This window comes from Esox lucius, chromosome 18, assembly GCF_011004845.1.
Source record: "Esox lucius isolate fEsoLuc1 chromosome 18, fEsoLuc1.pri, whole genome shotgun sequence".
Lineage (NCBI taxonomy): Eukaryota > Metazoa > Chordata > Actinopteri > Esociformes > Esocidae > Esox > Esox lucius.
In genome coordinates, this window is record NC_047586.1 from 11,440,831 (window position 1) to 11,461,829 (window position 20,999).

General features: G+C 42.5%; 1 protein-coding gene across 1 annotated transcript; it reads left to right on the forward strand.

Annotated features, from left to right (window-relative positions):
* The first annotated feature begins 57 nt into the window (after positions 1-57).
* gnpat (glyceronephosphate O-acyltransferase) lies at positions 58-11,827 on the forward strand. The gene is made up of 16 exons (XM_010882556.4): positions 58-217; positions 335-526; positions 1,505-1,681; positions 1,865-1,994; positions 2,107-2,234; positions 2,355-2,430; positions 2,797-2,948; positions 3,188-3,318; positions 3,893-4,116; positions 5,109-5,357; positions 5,508-5,587; positions 5,666-5,806; positions 6,787-6,886; positions 8,089-8,182; positions 8,280-8,341; positions 8,698-11,827. Exons 1-16 carry the CDS (start codon positions 194-196, stop codon positions 8,739-8,741), a joined length of 2,004 nt encoding a protein of 667 aa, XP_010880858.1. The 5' UTR covers positions 58-193; the 3' UTR covers positions 8,742-11,827.
* The last annotated feature ends 9,172 nt before the right edge of the window (positions 11,828-20,999 follow it).

Sequence of the window (20,999 nt, forward strand, 5' to 3'; positions counted from 1 at the left end):
AGTGAACCAACAAGGAAGTAGCCAATAGCCATTCATGGCACCACTTTGGCACCACCCATGCGATAGTTATTTTTTCTGGAGTTGTTGAAATTAGGTACATATCCAAGGATTTAATCATTTTATTCAGGTTATAACACTTTCCGTGCATCGAAAGCCTATGCTGCTTCTATGTTTTTATAATACCTGTTAAGGAATGGCATCGACAACTCTTTATTCGGTAAGTATAGGTTCAGTTGTTAGCATGCTCCACCCACCAGGATTTTTGACACTTGAGCTAAATGTCAACTATTTAGCTCTCAGTTCTCTTATCATTATTTTGCTTGTGACTTTACAGCAAAGGGACCCGATGCTGAAAAAGAGAGATGACTTTGAAGACATTTTGGAGGAAAGGAGAAACTCCAGCGACTTGAAATATGCAGTGAGGTGCTATGCTCCGGTTCTTTACAAGGGACTTACTCCCTGCAAAGCAAACATGCTCAAGAGCATGGTTCTCCAATCTGATCACCTACGCTATGTCATTAATCAGGTAGGTAATTGATACCATAGCCTGCATGTGCAACAGCTGCATTACAGTGCCTTCTGAAAGTATTCAGACCCCTTCACTTTCTTCGGGTTATAGGCTTTATTTATAATTGATAAACGCCATAATTTCCAAGCGAAAAAACATGTTTTTATCATAAAAAAAACAACTAAAATAGCTCTAAGAGCGTGAGGATAATACCATCCCTAAGGTGAAACATGTTGGGTACGAAGTACTGAATAAAAGGTCTCAATACTTGGAAATATGCGCACATTTCTAAAAATTTGTTTTAGTTTTTGTCGTTATGGTATATTATGTATAGATTGATGGCAAACATTTTTCATTTAAAGAGCTAGGCCTACAAGTTCAGCCAAACGCACTTAATGTTGTTCTGCACTGAAAAATATGAACACAACTTGCAACAATTTCAATGATTTTGCAGTACATTTACTGTAGGCAAATCGTTCAATTAATATAAATGAATGTGGCTTAATCATTGGATTTCACACGCCTGGGAATACAGATTTATATCTGCTGGTCACAAACCGCTTGAAAATAAGGTATGGGTGTCTGTGTCTGGTGTGACCACCATTTGTCTCATACAGCGCCACACATCTTCACATAGAATTGATCTGGCTGTTGATTGCGGCCTGTGAAATGTTTTCCGACTTCTCTTCATGGGCTGTGGGAAAATGTTGGATATTGTCGGGAACTGAAACAGGCTGTCATGCATGTCGATCCAGAGCATTCCAAACATGCTCAGTGAGTGTCAGGATCACTTACATCGCACTTACACAGTTCTTACATCCTCACCAAAGGGTGAATTCCATTGCTTTAATTTTTTTAAGTAATTTCATCACCAAATTGAAGTAATGTCTTTAGAGTTAGGCGGTGCTTGTATTATTGAAGTGGAACAACATTCACGTAACCCTATGTCAAACCGGTCCCAATAACCCCTGCCCTCTGGTTGATGATCATGCCCAGGTGTCACAAGAGTCTGGCGAGGCTCCTGACATCATCCACGAAGAAGCCTCTGTCATTCTGGAGGAGATGGCCCACCGACTCAAGATCAGCACTGTCCGCTTCTTTGCCTTCACCCTCACCAAAGCATTCAAAACCCTTTTTCAACATATCTGTGTAAACGAGGAAGGCATCCACAGAGTGAGTGTTCTAAGTCTGACCATTAAAAAAATGGTAGCGCCATTTCCAAGTCATGGAGCTTAATGTGTTAATGCCCTTTGTGTTCTGAATGGTGATGCAAAGCGGTGCATTAAAGAGTACGGTTCATGGTATATTAACGTTTGGCTGTGTTAATTCATATTCATGCATCCTTCATGTCTCCAGCTCCAGCAGGCCATCCAGGAGCATCCAGTGGTGCTGCTACCCAGTCACCGTAGTTACATGGACTTCCTCTTGATGTCCTACATCCTGTACACCTACGACCTCGCCCTGCCTGTCATCGCAGCTGGCATGGGTGGGCATCAGCACCAATGTCTTATGGGAACCTGAGCAAACTCTTTAAGGACAGATTCAATACGTGTGCATGTATGCAGATGGTGTGTGAGATTGTGGAATTCTTGATGCAGATTTCATGGGGATGAAGTTCATTGGCGAGATGCTCCGGATGTCAGGAGCTTTCTTCATCCGGCGCTCGTTTGGAGGCGACAAACTTTATTGGGCTGTGTTCTCAGAGTATGTAAAGACCATGCTGAGGGTAAGTACAATGACCTACTGTTTTCTTATGCTGTCCCTTTGTTGTGCTCGGTTGCTGTAACAGGACCAGAGCTGGTTGGTAATTAGAATGTGTGTGTGTATCTCTGGATCTGTTCTTTAGAATGGGTTTGCACCAATTGAGTTCTTCTTAGAGGGCACAAGGAGCCGAACCTGCAAGTCCCTCACCCCTAAAATAGGTAAATGAACATTAATGAGGACAGGTGACTTGAACAGCATTATTTTTCTTCAGTATTGGTCTTGGTTCTTGTCTTTTGATTTAGGTCATTGCTGAGCTCTACATTTATTTTGCCATATTGGCTTTAGGTTTTTGATATCAGGTATCAGCTAACAAATGCCAGTTGACAGGAAATTACTTTTATGCTCACATTACCTGATTTATTTTTTATTGCACTCCCATGTAGAGGCATCTGAATTACTCGCTATAAATATAGTTCATGTTTTTTTATGATGACATTATTTCAGAACCGTAGACGTGTCTTGCCTAGATGTGTGAGAAATCCATCCACTCTGGGAATCTCAAACTGTGGCTCTCGTCGTTTCAGGGCTACTGAATATTGTGATGGAACCTTTTTTCAAAGGAGAGGTGTTTGATGTGCACCTTGTGCCTATCAGCATCAGTTATGAGAGAATCCTGGAGGAGTCTCTATACGCCAGGGAACTCCTGGGTGTGCCCAAGCCTAAAGAGTCCACCTCTGTGAGTTTCCGCTACATGTCTAGTCCTGTACGACTGATCAGATTAACAAACAAGAGAGCTGTTGTCTTAACACAGTAGCCATTCCGTTGTCCCCCAGCCCCCCCCCCCCAGTAATGCTTGTAAATGTGACTTCTCGTTTTTTTTTTTCTTCCACATTTGACGTCACACACCATGTGGCAATTTACACAGTACAGTCCAGGCAGTTGACATTCAAACATGGCTGCAACTTTTCCTTTCAGGGACTTTTGAAAGCCAGGAGAATCCTCAGTGAAAACTATGGCAGCATTCATGTGTACTTTGGCCAACCGGTGTCAATAAGGAGTCTGGCCCAGGACAAGGTCAACCGCTGCAAGTACAACCTTGTCCCAAGGTACACCATGCTCTCTGTTTAAACAATCTGGACTAGTCCTTTGCCCCCCCCCCCCCCCCCATAATATTGGCTTTCTCTCTCCAATTTGTTACATTTTTGATTGAATTTTGAGCCTGTTTCAATTTACTTGTTGATCTGACTTGTCTATGGAGCTTTAGTTCATCAGACCAAAGGATCCGTTTTTTTCCTAATCTTTTGTGCACATGTTTATTCTCTAGCCTATTCTGGCAAATGGCAAGATGAAAGCTGAATCAGTGTCTGCAAGATCACATGATGGTCACAGTATTCTTCATAACAGAACCAAATAATATCATTTTATGATGTTACTGTTAGACTAAAAGACCATGTGGCCAAAACTCAAGAGGCCTCAGTCTTATCACCATCTGCTTTAAAACCGGTTCACTGTACATCGTACATCTTTCAAAAGCTTCTGAAAAGCTTCATATCACTTTTGTACGGTGGCCAAAACCACCCCAAAACAGACGGATTCGCATCTGCAGCCTTTCATTTTAGTTGGATGGTCACAATCTTCAGGAGTCACTGCTCCTTCTAACTAAATCTTATTCTGTTCCAGACACATTCCTCGGAAGCCCACGAAGGAAACCCAGTCATTTGTGACCGACACTGCCTACAGAATAGTTCGTCTGCAGGAGGACAGCATGGTGCTGAAGCCCTGGGTCCTAATGGCCTCCATCCTCCTGCAGAACCTGGAGGGCCTGGAACTGTCTTTGCTGACAGAGCAGACCCTCTGGCTCCGAGGCCTGGCCCAGTCCTGTGGGGCCTTCCTGGACTGGCCTGGTAGGATCCAATATATGTGTTATGCAATGCATACTGATCCAAGTTTAACTGTTCCTCTAAACCTAAACTCCTACTCACTGTTTACTAGGATCCTAGTGTTGCTGTTACTTTAAACCTAAACTCCTACTCACTGTTTACCAGGATCCTAGTGTAATTGTTACTTTAAACCTAAACTCCTACTCACTGTTTACTAGGATCCTAGTGTAGCTGTTACTTTAAACCTAAACTCATACTCACTGTTTACTAGGATCCTAGTGTAGCTGTTACTTTAAACCTAAACTCCTACTCACTGTTTACCAGGATCCTAGTGTAATTGTTACTTTAAACCTGCATTTCTTCTCATTGTTTACTAGAATTCTAGTGTAACTGTTACTTGAAACCTAAACTCCTACTCACTGTTTACTAGGATCCTAGTGTAACTGTTCTTTTCAACCTTAACCCTTACTCACTGTTACATTTTGTTTGAGTGTAATGTTTCCCTGAACTTTAACTTACTGTTAACTCTGATTCTAGTATAACTATTTGCAGTCTTTACCTGTCAAGCCCTTTTGGGCTTGACAGTGACACAACCAGTGGGCAGGAAGACTTCATGGACTTGATCTTTCTACTTGAGCTGCTCTGAAGGCCTATAAATAATAAAACCAACTCTTTAATGATGTTGCTTATTGTTCCTTTAGTCATGAATGTAGCTGAAAAAAAGTCAAAAGATTCTTTGATGTCAAAAGAATCCACCTTTCAGTATGATCCATTGATCTAGCTCTATAATTAGCCCTGTGTGAACCTCTGGGCTTGCTAACCACCAGACCCAGATGGAGTCCTCCTGGGCCTTAGACGCCAGTACCTCATCACCACTCTGGGGATGACAGCTGTCATTCATAATGAGTCACTGATGTTGTGACAGGCTGTTTTGTCTGAGGGATGGTCTCGGTTAGACACCCTGTGCGTGCTATGTACTCAGTGTCCTCTTGTTTCGCCCTCTCTCCCCCCTCCAGACCATACTCCCTCAGCAAAGGTGGTGTCATCCAGCCTGGCTCTGCACAGGGGTTTGGTGTGCGTCTCAGGGGGCCGGGTTAGTTTGGTGCTGGGTGAGCCCCAGGGCTTGGTGACCCCAGAGGAAGCTCTCTTTAATCGGGCTGTCAGCGTGCTGTCCTGTGCCTCCTACAGAAACCAGATCCTCCATGTGTTCATCCGGCCTGCCATCCTGGCTGTTGCCATACACAACGCTGCCTCTTCGAAGAAGGGTTAGTGGCCTGGTTATAGGCTGACTGTCCTTTCATTCAGAATATATACATGGTGTATGTAGCACTACTGTCCACGCAGTCTGTGATGCTAGCTAGTTTACATGGGTGAGGTTTTGAATTTGTGTTTCAAACAAAGGCTGTCTGTTTCAGATGAAGTGTTCAACTGCTTCAGCTTCCTTTGCAAAATGTTCTCCGATGAGTTCATCCTCTGTCCTGGGGACACTGTCCAGGTATTACTTGGATTCACACCGATAAATAGAAATAAAAAACAAGCCTTGTACTTATTACTGTGGTAAATCTCCCTACAGGACTTTGAGGAGGCTTGTTACCTGCTGGTTAAAAGCGGTTCTGTTCAGACGCTGCAACAGAACATTGTGGTAACAGACCGAGGCCAGTCCACCCTCTCCTTCTTAAATGGCCTGCTTGAGTCCTTCCTTCAAGGCTATCAGGTACGATAGGCGCCCGTGCAGCACCAATCATAATACTCCAACGTCAAAATGTTTTCCTAAGCTTTAATTAAATCACCAAACAGACTTGGTTCGTGGATTTGGAAGCTGTTTTCCACACTTGTTTTGGGAAATTTGAACATGTTTAGTGATAAGTGTCCAGTAGAGGGCACTATATAACCAGAGGATTGTCACATTACGCCAGTGTCACCTGCCAGCTGGACACCCTCTGCGTGGTAGACGGCTAAACTTAAGTTGTGGAGAAAGAAAGAAATCCTGTATGGAAAGAAACGCAACTATTGGACACTAACAAGCTCGCACTGCATTTGAGCTCTTCCTCTGCTCTTTGGATTGGTTAAACAGTGCCTAAAAAAACAGAACCTCCCATTACATCTAATGTTTTTATTAGGATAATTGTATTGGGGGTTTGGTTGTAGGTGTTTCTTTAGATGCCTGCTACATTTGATGACGTGCTAGGTGTCCACAAATCAACACTCCACATACACATTTCCCCTGGATAGCCCACTGTGTGAATGAACGCTGGCAGTGCATTTCTGTGGCGTAAGTGTTAGTTGGTGTAGCATGGACCCATGCTGAACCTGAAATATCACCCATATTTAAAATGTATGCAAGCATGGGTACGTTGTTTTTTTAATAAAAGCTGCTGAATTTCTTAAATCAATTACCCACAACCGATTTTAGGAAAAGGTGTGTTTGTGTGTGTGTGTGTGTGTGTGTGTGTGTGTGTGTGTTAGGTCTAACTATACTCATGGGGACCAGGCATTGTTGGTTAAGTTTAGGGTTAAGGTTAGGCATTACGTCTAAGTAAAGTATAGGTGTAAATGTTACTTTATTGAGGTTAGGGTTAGGTTAAGATTAGGGTTGGGGTTAAGATTAGGGCAAGGGAGCATGCAATTTCTATTTTCTGGTCCCCATGAGGATACAAACTTGACTGTGTGTGTGTGTGTGTGTGTATCCTGTAGGTGGTATGTCAGTATTTCTGTGAGGAGGCCTGTGACAGCCTTACAGAGAAGCAGTACATCCCTGCGGTCCGCAGCTTTGCTGTCAAACTCATCCTGGCAGGTACCTTCACATCACTCTGCATTTCTACAAATGTAGTTTAGCACCAAGAACAACCCTATCAATTTATTTCTATTGTTCCAAATTGTTGCTTTATGGATGTCTAAGTAGAGCTTCAATGAAAAATCCATTTATCCTATACCTCCCCTTAGCTTCATGTCAGCACCCTAATCCTAGTCCTAATCCTAGTCCTAACCCTAGTCCTAACCCTAACACTGTAATCTGTTGGAAGATGAGCTGACAAACAGAGGGCTGCTGATATTGAATCCTATGTTATTTCAGAGGGGTTGGGATAATATCAGAAATTATGTTACAGTTGCACCTGATGTGCAGTTGACCAGTAAAAGGATATTTTAATTTAACCTTTATATAACCTGGAGAAACAAATTTAGACCCGGGTCCTATTTTCATTGCTGCTCTTTTCAACAATTCAACAAGACTTAAAGAAAAACATCAAATTAATTAACAGCATCTGAAAAGTACAACTTTCCTTTTCAACAGTACAGACACATTCATGTGCTCAATGAAAACGATTACATCTGCCATTGAACACCTCCATCACAAGAGTCCCAAACTGTCCTGTAGGTACCGGAGAATCAACGTGTTAGGAGCCTTATAGTCAATTCAAAAACGCAGAGGCATGAAAAAGAAAAGGAGATTTTATTAGCTCTATGTAGACTAGAGTAACTTGAAGAGTTTTCCAATGCTGTGAGCTGGGTTTGGGATTTAAGGTATGTTGGGATTTAATTCATCTAGTGGGAGGTACACTGGAAGCTTTTGCAGCTGAGGTTTGTAACCAAAATGGGCGATTTGACGGACTATAAAACTTTAGTCCCACCAATCTTCTGATTCCAGATGCAGTGATGGTTATTAAACCTTTTACCTGTAATAAAGAGCAGAGTGCTGGCACAAAATGAATCTTGGTGTATTAGAGTAGTGACTGCTGAATTCTGATGTCACACACCTTGTGCTCAATTTATGTTTGTTGAACATTTAATCACTGTCAATCCAGAGCTAGCATATATGTATAGGCAGGAACCTGATCTAATGAATTAGCGTGTAATCCATCTTAACCCTGACCATAACCCTAATTTCATGTCCGCACCCCTTGCCCTTGGTTCATTAAAACTGCCAATGCCAGCATTGGGTTGAAAGCTTCCAGCACCATCTGTCAGATGTGACATTTTGTTTTGTCTCTTCCCTAGGAAACCTGAGATGCTATGAGGTGCTATCGTCAGACATGCAGAAGAATGCTTTAGCCGCATTGTTGCGCCTGGGCGCTGTAAGCAAGGTCAAAGTGTACGTGCTGTTTTACTGCTAATTGATTTGGGTTGTGATGTCTCATTTGATTGTGAAAGTGTCTGTACTGACTGAATAATTGGCTCTTTAATTCCAGAGCTGATCAAGTAACTCTCAAAGTGAACAAGCTGGCTGTGAATTCATTAGAAGATACACTGGGTAAGAATGATCAATGATGTCAGTCTGTTCATCCCAACTCTTCCGCCTTTTACTGTTGAAAAGCTTGTGTATAGACATGATTTGACGGGACGATGTATGCAAGGAGGCTACATTTCATACTATTTGAGTCCCACAGCCTTGCTTACTGCTGTTTCATTTCAATGGGCTTCATCAGGTGCTCCTCACAGGACATTATAATAATACTCCTGACCTACTTAGACATTTTGTTACTGCCATTTTTGTGACCCACTTTGTGATGATGTGTCGCTGGCTTATGCATGACAGCTAACCTATAGTGGGTTTTCCACTACGCAACACGAGAGTCCTGATGGTGTTTCTTTTTTCACTCTCTTCAGGAGGCAGACTTCCGACTCAGAAAGCTGTCCTTGCTCGATTGTAATTCCTTCACTTTGCAAAGCCAATGAAAACTCTGGAGTGTACAGGAAACTCTGCCTTCATTACCATAATGCAACATTTTCCAGGAGTGCACAGCTTTGCTGACTACAAAGGCTGTTTTCTCATCATTTTTTTAAAAGGGACTTCACAGGACTGCCATCTGGGACGCTTTTAATACACACAGTCTTCAAAAATAACACAAAAAACGTTCCTTAGATCTTTGCTCATGCTAACTACATTTTTATTTTGTAATCACTTCCAAGGTTGCCAACCTAATTTAAGTATTAACCATTTTGATTAACAACGTTTGTGGTTTGTTTTCTAATACTGTGTTCACTCATTAGTATATATTCTTTATTTGTTATTTTGGGGTTATGGAGCTTGCTGTTGCATAGCTGCTGGTATAGTCTGTCAGAGCTTTGTATTGTATTGCACTTTTGTATTTATTTATGTATTTGCATCGACTTTCTCCTCTTTCTGTCTCTCTCCTCTTGGGATTGCCTTTGGATGTTTTTTTTTTCGGGGAAATCATTGTTACAAAATTGGGTTTTTGTTGTTCATGGACCCAATTGAGGGTGCCAGCCTATGTACAGTATATTAAGTTAACACTAGGTCAATCATAAATTGTATTTACTATATTTTGTTATGTGACAAAAACGATCACCAGGGATCTATTTGGAGAGGTGACCGTGAAGCACCCCTCCTGTGATCCAAGCCAAAGGATTTGGGATGATTTCTTCTGAAGGGAATAATATCCATCCAAACATTTCCCAGGAGAGGCATGTGTTGTTCACATGCGTTTTATACAGCTACGGTGCAGCAGGCAGTGATAGATATCCTACTGCTAATATACTGCAGCGTCATCGACTGAGGATTTGCTATATTGTCTAAACAACATTTCAGATTTTGTCTTGTAGGTGGTACAAAGTCATGAAACACATGACCATTGATCTCTGTTACCAAGTCATCTGTCGCCGAGTGGCAGCTGATGCGTTTAATCCGGGTCTCCTGCCAAAGTTTAAAGTCCTTGTTAACCTGTCAGTCTGTCGTGCAGGTTGCAATGTATATGTGTTTTGCAGTGGAATTAATATTGTCTGAGCACGTGAGCGCTTTTGCTGTTTGGTGATACCTAACTGTTTGACGGTGTGTGTCTGTTTGAAACCATCATCAATAATGGCATTTGAAGTAAATCTACAGCTGAGGCAATAAATATGTTAGACGGCCTGATTGTTCTGTGGACTATGGTGGTGTTACGGTTATCAATAAGCGAACGTGCACAGTGTTTATAATCTGCCCATAGAGGGCAGGCTTGCTCCTCTTTCTTCAAAATCTTCTACGCTGTCGATTTCCAGGGAAGTAATTTAGACAGACGTGCCGTATCACGGACGTATTTTTCATCATGTTGTTTTGTTGTCATGCTGCTGAGTAAGAAAATACAGCCAGCAAATCCCCAGACTTCCATCCATTTCTCTCTGACTAACTGTTGGGTTCTCTACAGTCACCGGTCTGCTCACACTATATTTACCTTCTCAATTCAGCCCTCCGTTGAGCTCTTTTAACAGCAATATCAGCACCTTTTTTTTCATGACATCCTTTATTTAAGGTGCATGAACCAGATTAACTCCGTTCAACTGTGCTGCTGCTGCTGAACCGATAAGGCCGGGTGGGCTTTCCATCTGCAGAAGTGCAGCTTGGGTTTTTAACACCAATCTTTGCTTTTCCTATTACTCCACTAACCCGCCACTTCATTTGGTTTGTATTGAGTTTGTTAGCGTGCTCCTGGGAGTGGTGGCCTCATCATGAATGGAAGATAGGTTCACTGGAACTCCCCTGGGGCCGATGACAACTCGGTTACTCTGATTGATTTAATACATTTCCTTAAATGGCTCGCTGCATAAGTGTGAACACTAAGCCCTGGTCATTTGCTCAGGTAACAATTATGTGCCATAATGACAGCCCCATGGAAAAGGCCAATGACAGGGCATGAATGCTTTACAGTTGGAGAAAATTCATTCAGCCTTCCTATGTTGTCATGTCTCACACTTCGGATGGAGCAGTAGCTGTCTGAACACTGTCAGCGATAGCATTAAGTTAAAAGAGCGACGAGATCTTGACACGGCGGGGAGACGCTTTAGTCCCCTGACTTCTCAGAGTCTACTCCTAGCTCCCTGCACCTGCGTGTTGTCTAATTTGAGGGATTTGCCGAGTGAGGATGTCACACCTTGTGGAACACATTGTTTTAACTTCAGCCAGTGATCTGATCCATTAGCAGTCATCTCTCACACCACTGGGCCTACCCGATCCCCCCCTTTTCCTGTCCTATCCCATATCAGTGCAGTGTCTCAGCTCTGTGAGAACTCTCGAGATGCCAGTTTGACAGGAAAATAAATGATAATCCTCAGATAGCGACCACAATGAAGTGACAGCCTGGAGAAGATTTAATAAAATTCCATACAATCTAATTGAAGTGGTGAGCCTGAAGTGGTGAGCCCCCCCCTCCCCCGCTCCCTCCCCCACAGAGAGCGAGCTCTCTTTGTTTTTGTTGTGATCTCTGAAGTACACATTATCACTATAAAGAAAAAAAGTATTTGGTTAAATAATGAATCTTCCATAGTGAGTTCTTCCAAAATCTTCGCACCCACCTGCCATGCAAATGAGCTAAACAAAGTTGTTCTCAAATGAGAAAGCATCTGCTGTGATAATGTAGGAAATTATGGCACAGAATGTTGATCAATTAAGTTCTTTAATACAGTGTGTAGTATGTGTATATTGTATTTTTACTCTGTACATATATCATATGAAAGAAATCCTATTGTACAATGCCTTACATGCATCAGATGGCATTGATCAAGCACGTTTAATATGCTGTTAATGTATTGCATTATCCACGCTTCAGCACAAAAACATGTGTTTTTAGGCTTATCTTCTTCTCTGTACCCCCAAAATTGGATATCATTACAGTCAAAGAACATCTTAATGTGTTATTTCCCTTCCTTTGAGATGAGGTTCACCGCCTTTACCTGTGAGCTCATCAATGGAAGCACAAGATGTGTAACAGACATTTAACATCTATTAAATGAAGGCTCTGCATTTAACTGTGTGCTCTTTAACTTATACTCTCGTTATATAAACATTGTATACATGCAGGGATGCCGACAGGAAAGACAGGGCCCAGGACAGAATTTAACATTTAGGACCCAAACCATGAGCCAAAAAACGAATGAAAAGTCATTAAATTATTGTCCAAAAAACAAGTCATAAACATTTTGTTTAATGCTTTAATTCATAACTAGGACACATTCAAATCCCTTTGTTTTCAACACAGGTAATTGTCACATCTTTTCAATTCATAACCTATTCAGACCCAATCAGCCATTTACTGAACTGCTACACTTATTTAAACGTTCTCTTTTAGATTTGTCCTTCCATTTCTGTGCTCCTAGGTTTGGTTGCATGGTGGCAATGTTTTAGCCAGATAGCTAAAGTACTGCAGTTAGACACATTTCTTGGTTAAATGTGAAAAATAAAAATCAGCTCCACTAAGTAGAATCTTTTAAGTAAAAAAAACAATTAGCACATTTTGCAATTACTCATCCATAAGAAAACGATTCTCCACCAATGACCGATAGAGAATCACGTTCCGAATAAAAATATGAAAAATGGAAATACCTGTTCCAAAAAAGCATTAAGAGTTCGACGACGTTCTTCTTAGCCTTGCTTAGGGTTTCTGGTAGCTAGCTAGAGAGTTGGTCTAAGCCTTCTTTCGCTTTGCTATTTTTGTGCATGCTGTAGTAGACAAGGGAGGAACTGACGGTTTGTCGTCCTGGTCTCTATAGCTGCCATTATAGTTTCTTACAGTAAGCAAACTTCACCACATATGGCATAGTTATGCTATATATAATATCATCCAGGTAAAATAAGCCAAGGAGGAAAGCCTGCCTCGCAGAAGGCGATTGGCTGGGAAGTAGCGGCATGCTTCAAAAATGACATTCCACCGGCACTTCACTTATTTTTACTGAATAAATCCTATCATCAATGCAATTCTTCTGTTTTAAAACCGTTAAGCTCCCCGCCCCCCCCCCAGGCCTGGGCCCGGGACAACATTCTCGGTTGCCCCCCCCCCCCCGTCGGCGTCACATGTATATACAGTACAATACCTTATAGAACAGACTGTTGAGTACAATGGGGAGCAGTATATGTTAAGTGCATAAGCCACAGAGAGGAAATTACATCAAATGGTCTTTTGTATTCAATATGGCTTCGGGGTAGAGGGAGCCATTTCTTTCACTGAGATGATCTTATGGATTAATGTCACTTGGTCGGCAATGCTCATATTGTTTCTTTCTCTCCAGTGATTGGCTGCACATAGCATATTCCTGCTGTGTTTTCTCTTCCCACTCCCTGTACACCAACACCTTATTTAAATCAGTCTGTTCATGATGTATTGCCCAGCCTCACCCTCAGGCAACAGAACTGCATTTCTGCATTACAGGAAATGTAATTATGAAATTACAAAGCAGCAGGTTGATCAGCACAATTCAAATGAGTGGGTACACAGCATTAGGCTGGCTGGCTGTGGCCTTCCTAATTAGCATGACGAAATGACTTCCATTGGGTCTCAATGAGCCCTTTCATTAAGTGAATAGCAAACTATAGTTAATTAAAATTAGTGGATAGCTAAACTTCCCCTCTCATTTTACGAGTGCACCAGGCTGCCAAAATAGTTTTCATAATTAGAATTACATTGATCCTTTCCTTTTTGGTCTCCCGAGGCCTGTGTAGATGTACAGGGAGGAGGGACTCAGGCTGGTGTTGTGGTGAATAGGAGGGAAAATGCATCAAATATGCAAATCAGCCTCCTGAGCTGAACTGTTATGACGGTTTCGATCAACTCCAACTCCAAATGTTCTGCGGTACGGGGGGGGGGGGGTATCAGTTTTAGATAAGATTCTGAACAGAGAGAGGCTGGATGGGTTGGGTGACGCACGAATCGTTTTAATTGAACAGGGCCGGCGGAAAAGTGTGTTTCTCCTTGTTTTTACAGTTTGTGCGTCCATCCACCAACCACCTCTGGCTGTTTTAATTGACTTTGTACTCCCCTTGCTGTCAAAACACAGGTGCCCATAGCCCCTCTATTTCAGCTCCAGTGACTCCGGGCTAAACAGATGCCACACAGACACTTACAGTGATGCATTCTGGCAGTGGACCGGGGTACATAGCAAAGACTTCTCACCGCAGTCGATTGTCCATCTCCCATTCCGACTTGACGCTGCACCCTGTCTGCAGAGGAATACATTTGAAGTTGTCAACATGTTCGGTTGGCCTAAGGGCTAGAACGCTGACTGATAGGGAGTGACTCACACGCACTCCGTTCTGTGGCCCTGACAATGGCGGGGAATGTATGTGGGAGAGTGAGAAAGCCAGCTAAAAGTAAGTCCCTGAGTGATAGGCCGTTGTGCGCCCACTGGATATCTCAGTCTCTTCATACTTATTTGCAATGTGCAGAAGACAACTTTTAAACCAACATTTGGACGTGCAGCTATATAACTAATTGACATCAGTGCTGCATGTACAGTACAGTGTTTGGAAAATGCAATACTTTTTTGTTTATTTCATTGTAATTTATATTTTATTATTTAATTATTTCTGAAATGCATATTTGGACGTTATTCGAAGGATATTAAGAAGAACACTGGTCCTCTGTGCAGCTCTGTTTCTCAGGTTCATCTCTCAAAGTATGACACAAATAATCATAAAAGCAATTGAAACAACCCAGAAATGATGAGTAAGGCCATCCTAGTTTGCCATCCTTACAAGTAGTTTATTTTAACACTTGGAGCAAGCAACCTGATACATCACTCTTTCCTCCAAGACTGCCTCTCTCAACTGATTTGCTGTTCTCCTGGAAGAATGGAGGGTCCAGAAGATGAAGCGCTGCTTTGCAGTTTGACAGAGAGCACCCTATACACCTGCAGCCACAAACAAATATACCCAGATAGGCATGTACATATACACACACACACTCGAAACACAACAAATTACACACACAAACATACTCAGACAGAAGCATGTACACACACACAGACACTAACACACAGACATGTACACACACACACACTAACACACAGACATGTACACACGCTAACACACTAACACACAGACATGTACACACACACACACTAACACACAGACATGTACACACACTAACACACTAACACACAGACATGCACACACACACCGGTGCAAGGGTATAGCAAGCTCATTTGCACGCAAGGATGCACACACACACACACACACACACACACACACACACTCCCCCTTTTAGAGTGTTCCACTTTCACACACAGGGACAGGGTCTTTGCAGTCATTAATGTGTCCCTGTGATCTGTGGGCTGGAAACAAACGAGCATGCCAGTGCCTCAACAGACATTGTCAAATGGGTTGATACTGGTACGGTTCAAGTCCCTCTTAAAGTTGTCAGATCAAACCCCCAGATTGCCTGTGGTGGATTTGAAGCGGCACCCAGGAGAGGTGGAGAAATTACATTGGTGGCTGCTACAAGATTCCGATAAGAGGAGATTTGTTCTAAGAATGCAATGACAGGGCAAGGTTATCTGAATGCAGCACTGGAGTGGTGTGTTGAGTCTCACCTCCCTAAGAGGTCAGCTTCTGTCACAAATGAAGGAGTAGAGAGACAGGCTGTTGAGTACGCGCTAGTACAGAGACATTGTCTTGGAGTGGCTTGACTCCTTGGGCTCAACCTAACAGAGTAAAGCTGAACAAAAGCAACCCGGCTGTTAGTATTTAGTTGATCTGTGACCCGCTAGCGCCTCCCCCTGGTAAGTGTGGAGTGAGGCAACCTCAGAGTTAAAAACAATTGTACAAAATGAATGAAGCAGACATATGGATACAGTGGAACAGTAACAGAGATGGTAGTGGTGTTTCTTTTGTGTAATGCCCAGATATTGCTGTACAAGGCAGAGGTGAGATTGCTCTCTGTCACTTTCTTGGTGAGTCTGTGGAAAGCATATGACCTGCGGAGTCAGGGGAATAGGCAGATGTCTGACCCCTTAGAAACCCATCCAGTCAAATCCCTAGCGACCTATCAGTGACCTGGGAGCAGAGATCACCAGGAGTTAAGTTGGTTTATGATCTCCCAGTCCCTCTGACACTGTTGGGGGTTGGATGAAGTCAAGTGTTAGATATGAAGAAAGTCACTGGCAGGGAAATCACAACAACAACCAGGAGTAGATAGAGGGTCACAGCTGCACTCTTGTTCCCTGTCCTTGAGCTTCACTTAATGCTATTTCTGTATGACTCTAAGGCCAAGTGTGTCTGAGGACATTTTATCTGCTCTTGCACTATACATTTGCAGCTGATTCGTGAATTGCAGAGTACAGTATATATTCTGAGGGTAGTCAGCCTCAAAGGGACTGATTCTTATAGCAACATGGTGTTGGGTGATGGTTATTAAGTCGAGAGCTGGGATAATGGTCTCTTCCTCTCCTGCCCTGAGGTCATCCTCCATCCTCCTCAGCTTCTCCACATCCATACTGGACTTTTTAGGAGCACTGCTCTATTAACCTAGAAATATCTGTTTCCTTAATATTTGATTTGCACTAGCCTAATATACAATTTTTTTGGAATGTTCATAAAATGGGTTATTAAGCAATTATGTCTGAGATTTTAAAACCCCTGTAGGCATAAAACTCATATTTTTTACGAATACAATAATAATGGCCTTTAATGATATTTCCTATACAATCACACTAGAAATAATTTGTAAAATCGCTAAATAGATATTCAAAATATATTATAAAAGTGTCTTTGAGGCATCTAAGCAGTATAAAAATGACCCATATTTGGCCATTTTGCAATTTTCTGTGACTTAATCCTTTTTTGCAAAATCACAGCTCATGTCAAACTTCAAACTCCCCATTCTGAAGCTTGTGTGCATTATCGAGAATTTCAACACCTCAGTGTTTCTTACTGAGAACAACTGAGTTATTTATTTTATAGCTATGTTAAAAATCGGCCGTTTCGTATAGTGGTTGTAATAATTAGCATACCCGTTTGTCAAGGGAGAGAGAAAGTATATTATTTATTGTTCATGAGGTTACGGACCTGGTCTTCCTTACACAACCTCAATCTCATCTCAGTCAATCTCTTCTCACTGTAATGTTGGTTACCAGCTAGCCTATACATTAAGGGCGTTTCTAACTTTTTAGAAGTCAACCCCCATGCCATATGGCCATCGTAAACATTCCTGTCATTAGAGCGCTACCTACTGAGAGATAATCTAAACAGAGAGGTTTCTGTTGTTCTCAATATCTAGGCACATTCACTTCCAATGTAACGTACATTCATATTGTAATTGTTAATGCTCAGATTCTACAGCCTAAACTGATTCTCTTTTCTGTTAGTCAACCAAATGTAGCTGAAAATACTGTTGCGGTAATTTAGCTAACGTCCACAGGGTGTGAGAAAATGTGGGATATCCCCTTAAAGAATCTAATTAATTTAGCAAATAGAAGTGGTTTTATTTTCTCATGATAGGATGATATTATTATCAATTATTATTGATATTTTATTCTTATTTCTTATTTGACAGACATGCAAAACATTATAATATGATTTCACATTACAATTTAACAGCAGCTAAAATCTGCCTACCTGTTTTAAATCTTTCAGAAATGTAATTGAGTAAATTCTGTACTCTGAAAAGTTTATTTCAGAATAAGAGTCAAATCTGTATGTAATGGGCCTAAATGACTCCAATCTGAAAGTGGGCAAATCGCTTTTTCCACAGCACTGTGTGAAATTTTAACTGGTGTGAAATGACTAGTTGTTTAGCTTTAGGCGCTGCGTAGAAGTTAAATCTGTGATGTCACTCGGTCTGAATTTTTAGCTTTGCAAGGCCTAAAGCTTTTGTAGTGCGACAGGTCAAAATGCTTGGCAGAAGATTGTTGTCAATATGTGTAAAGGTTGGTGTATACCTCAAACACAAGTTGGAACTTATGCAAGACATAGCCAGTAGAAAGTAACACGAATAGTCCTAAGTGTTTGCAATAGTTAAAGTTTCTGACTTGTATGAATGGTGACATCATAAATGTATTCTCACCATGTCGAAGTGCTTGATTCCATACACCTTAAGCATCTGATATGGTTTTACAAACACATTCACAGTTGACAACACAAGATCCAATTTTAATCAATCCGCAAACCCTTACGACGGTTGTTGATTTTCACTCAACGGTTCAAAATGTGCCGTCGTAGTCGGCGAACCTCTCTCAGCTCTCGCAGAGCTTTCCTAATCTTCACCCCCACCCCCCCCCAACTCGGGGCGTAACGCTGAGACCCACTCAGAGATTTCCTAAAAAGCAGCATACAAACAACATCATTGTCTCGCTCTGCTAAAGGTTTTGGCCTTGTTGAACATTTCGTCTGCCAGTGTAATGGTTCCCAGGTAACAGTGCTCCCGGAGGGGTGCAGAGCGACAGCCGAGACAGGTGTCAGTGCTGCCTGTCAGCGCCCTCAGCTCAGAAGTGACAGTTTAAGAAGTGCTACGTCTGACAGTGTGTCCCTCCGGCAGGGTGTGTCTACTCACTGCTCATCCAGGTCAGAGGAACCATGAAATATTAATGTGCGGGAGAGAGGTAGAGAGCTAAAGAGGAAGGGATGTAGACTGGGGGAGGAAATATCCGAGTAGCTGGCGATGGTGAGGGTGTTGAGCTCTCACTGTTAATGTGTGTCTGTCTCTGTGAATTGCTTGTTGTGTGTGTTTGCGATGTTAACAGGTGTCACTAGTTCAGCTGTCGCTAAGTTTGGGCTCATTTCAAAGAGGCTGTGGGTCCTACTGCGGTGGATGTTGCCATGTCTATTCGGCATGATTTCACTGGTGTTGAGGGATGTCGGGTGAGAGGTGAAGACAGATGACAGCTAATCGTTGGGGAAGCTTGGCTCATATTGAGAATCATCCCTCTGGCTGCAGTGATTTAGGGTGGAAATCTATACTCTTTTAGCTCGCTAGATAGACTTCTCAATATGAATATGTATTGTTCTGTACAGGATGAGCAGAATGAGCATATTTGGTGCACGCGTGTTTCTGATGACTGCAGCCATGCAGGGAGCAGGTTGGCTTGGAAAGTATAACATGCAAACCATGAAACATACAAAATGCTTATGACCTCCACGTAAACTTAGATCTAGCCCGAACATCTGTGTTAAAAATGTATTAGGTATTTACAATAATACGTTCTCGGGCATTTCAAATTTTGGTTGCAGGCATTTTCAGGTTGGTTTCCAACACCTCCTGAATATCTTCTAAAACCTCAGATCTGAAACGATTGTATTTGTTTTTGTATTTTCGTGTTGAGAGTGCTTTTTGACTCACTAAGTGGGAAAAAGAGGTAGAAGCGGTGTGATCAGAAACACAGTTTCCTCCTGTACAACATAACCACCTACACCGATCAGCCAACACATTATGACCACTCAAAGGTGAAGTGAATAACACTGATCATCTAACAAGGGCACAAGGTCAAGGTCTGGGCACTTTGGATGGTTAGTGAACAATCAGTTCTCGTAGTCAACGTTTTGGATGCAGGAGAAATGGGCGCGGGTAAAGTCCTGAGCGAATTGGACAAGGGCCAAATTGTTCGGGCCGGACGGCAGTGTAAGAGCATGTCTGAAACGACAAGGCTTGTGGGGTCCTCCCGGTCAGCAGTGGTGAGTACCTACCGACAGTGGTCTGAGGAGGGACAAACCACAAAGCGTATAGACAGGGTTTTAGGTGCCCAAGGCTCATCGATGTGCTGGGCCAACGATGGCTATCCTGTCTGGTCTGAACCCACAGACGGTCTACTGAGGTCACCGAACATTTTAATGATGGTTATGGGAGGAATGTGTCACAGCACACAATGCATTGTACCTTTCTGCCAGTCAGAATGACCAAGATGATCCCAGTCCACTGTCCACGAAAGCGCCTACAATGAGCACCCAAGTGTCAGAATTGGACCTTGGAGCATTGGAAGAAGGTCACCTGGTTTCCCTTTACATCACCTGGACAGCTGTATACCTGGGCAAGTGATGGCACCAGGACACCCTGTGGGAAGATGGCATGCCGGTGCAGGGAGTGTGAATGTTCTGCTGGGGAACCCTGGGCCAGGGGCATTCATGTGGACGTCAATTTGACCCGTGCTACCTACCTAAACATTGTTGCAGACCAGGTACACCTCTTCATGGCAGTATGGTATTTCCTGATGGCAGTGGTCTCTTTCAGCAGGATAATGCGCCCTGCCACACTACACATATTGTTCTGGAATGGTTTGAGGAACATGAAGAGTTCAAGGGGTTGCCCTGGCCTCCAAACTCTCCAAATCTTAATCTGATTGAGCATCTGTGGGATATGCTGGACCAACAAGTTACGGAGGCTCCACCTTGCAAGTTACAGGACTTGAAGGATCTGCTGCTAATATCTTGGTGCCAGATTCCACAGGACACCTTCAGGGGTCTTGTAGAGTCCATGCCTCGGTGGGTCAGCCCTGTTTTGGCGGCACACAAAGGACCAACAGGATATTAAGCAGGTGGTCATAATGTTTTGGCTCATCAGGGTAAGTGAAAGATGTTTATTCGGCTCCATGATTGACAAATATTTCCAGCTCATAACAATGACTGTCTGCCACTAAGTCAACTTAACCAATTACTTAAAAAATGACTTTATTATTTGCCTGGAAACATTGAACTCTCTTGCACCAAGGTCTTGATCCAGCTCCATACTGGTATAGTTCAACCTACAGAGTCTCACCTTTAAAACACTAAATCGAATGCCTCAGACGTTCAATGTCAGGTGTTAAAACAGTGTGCAGCTTCAGATAGTCTGCATGCATTTACCTGTATTCCTTTATATGAGCCATGCTGTATCCTGTATCCTGTTTGCATTGCAAGTTAAAGTGTCACAGCGCTAAACGTTTCACACCACTGATCCACCTGTATGGGCAATGCAGGAATGTTGATTTATTGCCTGGTGGAGTTAATGAAATGGATGCAAATCCTGCTGGTTGGGGAGGCAACTGAGCAACTTCAAGTGAAGAAAATAATAGAGAAGTACACAGGAGCATCCCCGGTATGAGAATATGCTCTGACACACACATGTGATGAGGCATGTTAAGTCCCTTAGCTTTGTATTCAGAAGGAAACTACCTTTCTCTTTGTGATTTGTTTTCTCTTTAGTCCAGAATAACCAAGCAGGAATGTATTGATGGAT

Bases quoted from the DNA above. Each gene is read 5' to 3' on its own strand.
- gnpat (XM_010882556.4), top strand. From the start codon at position 194: ATGGCATCGACAACTCTTTATTCG. The intron at 2,949-3,187 runs GTGAGTTTCCGC...TTTTCCTTTCAG, and splicing joins AGCCTAAAGAGTCCACCTCT to GGACTTTTGAAAGCCAGGAG. The intron at 3,319-3,892 runs GTACACCATGCT...ATTCTGTTCCAG, and splicing joins AAGTACAACCTTGTCCCAAG to ACACATTCCTCGGAAGCCCA.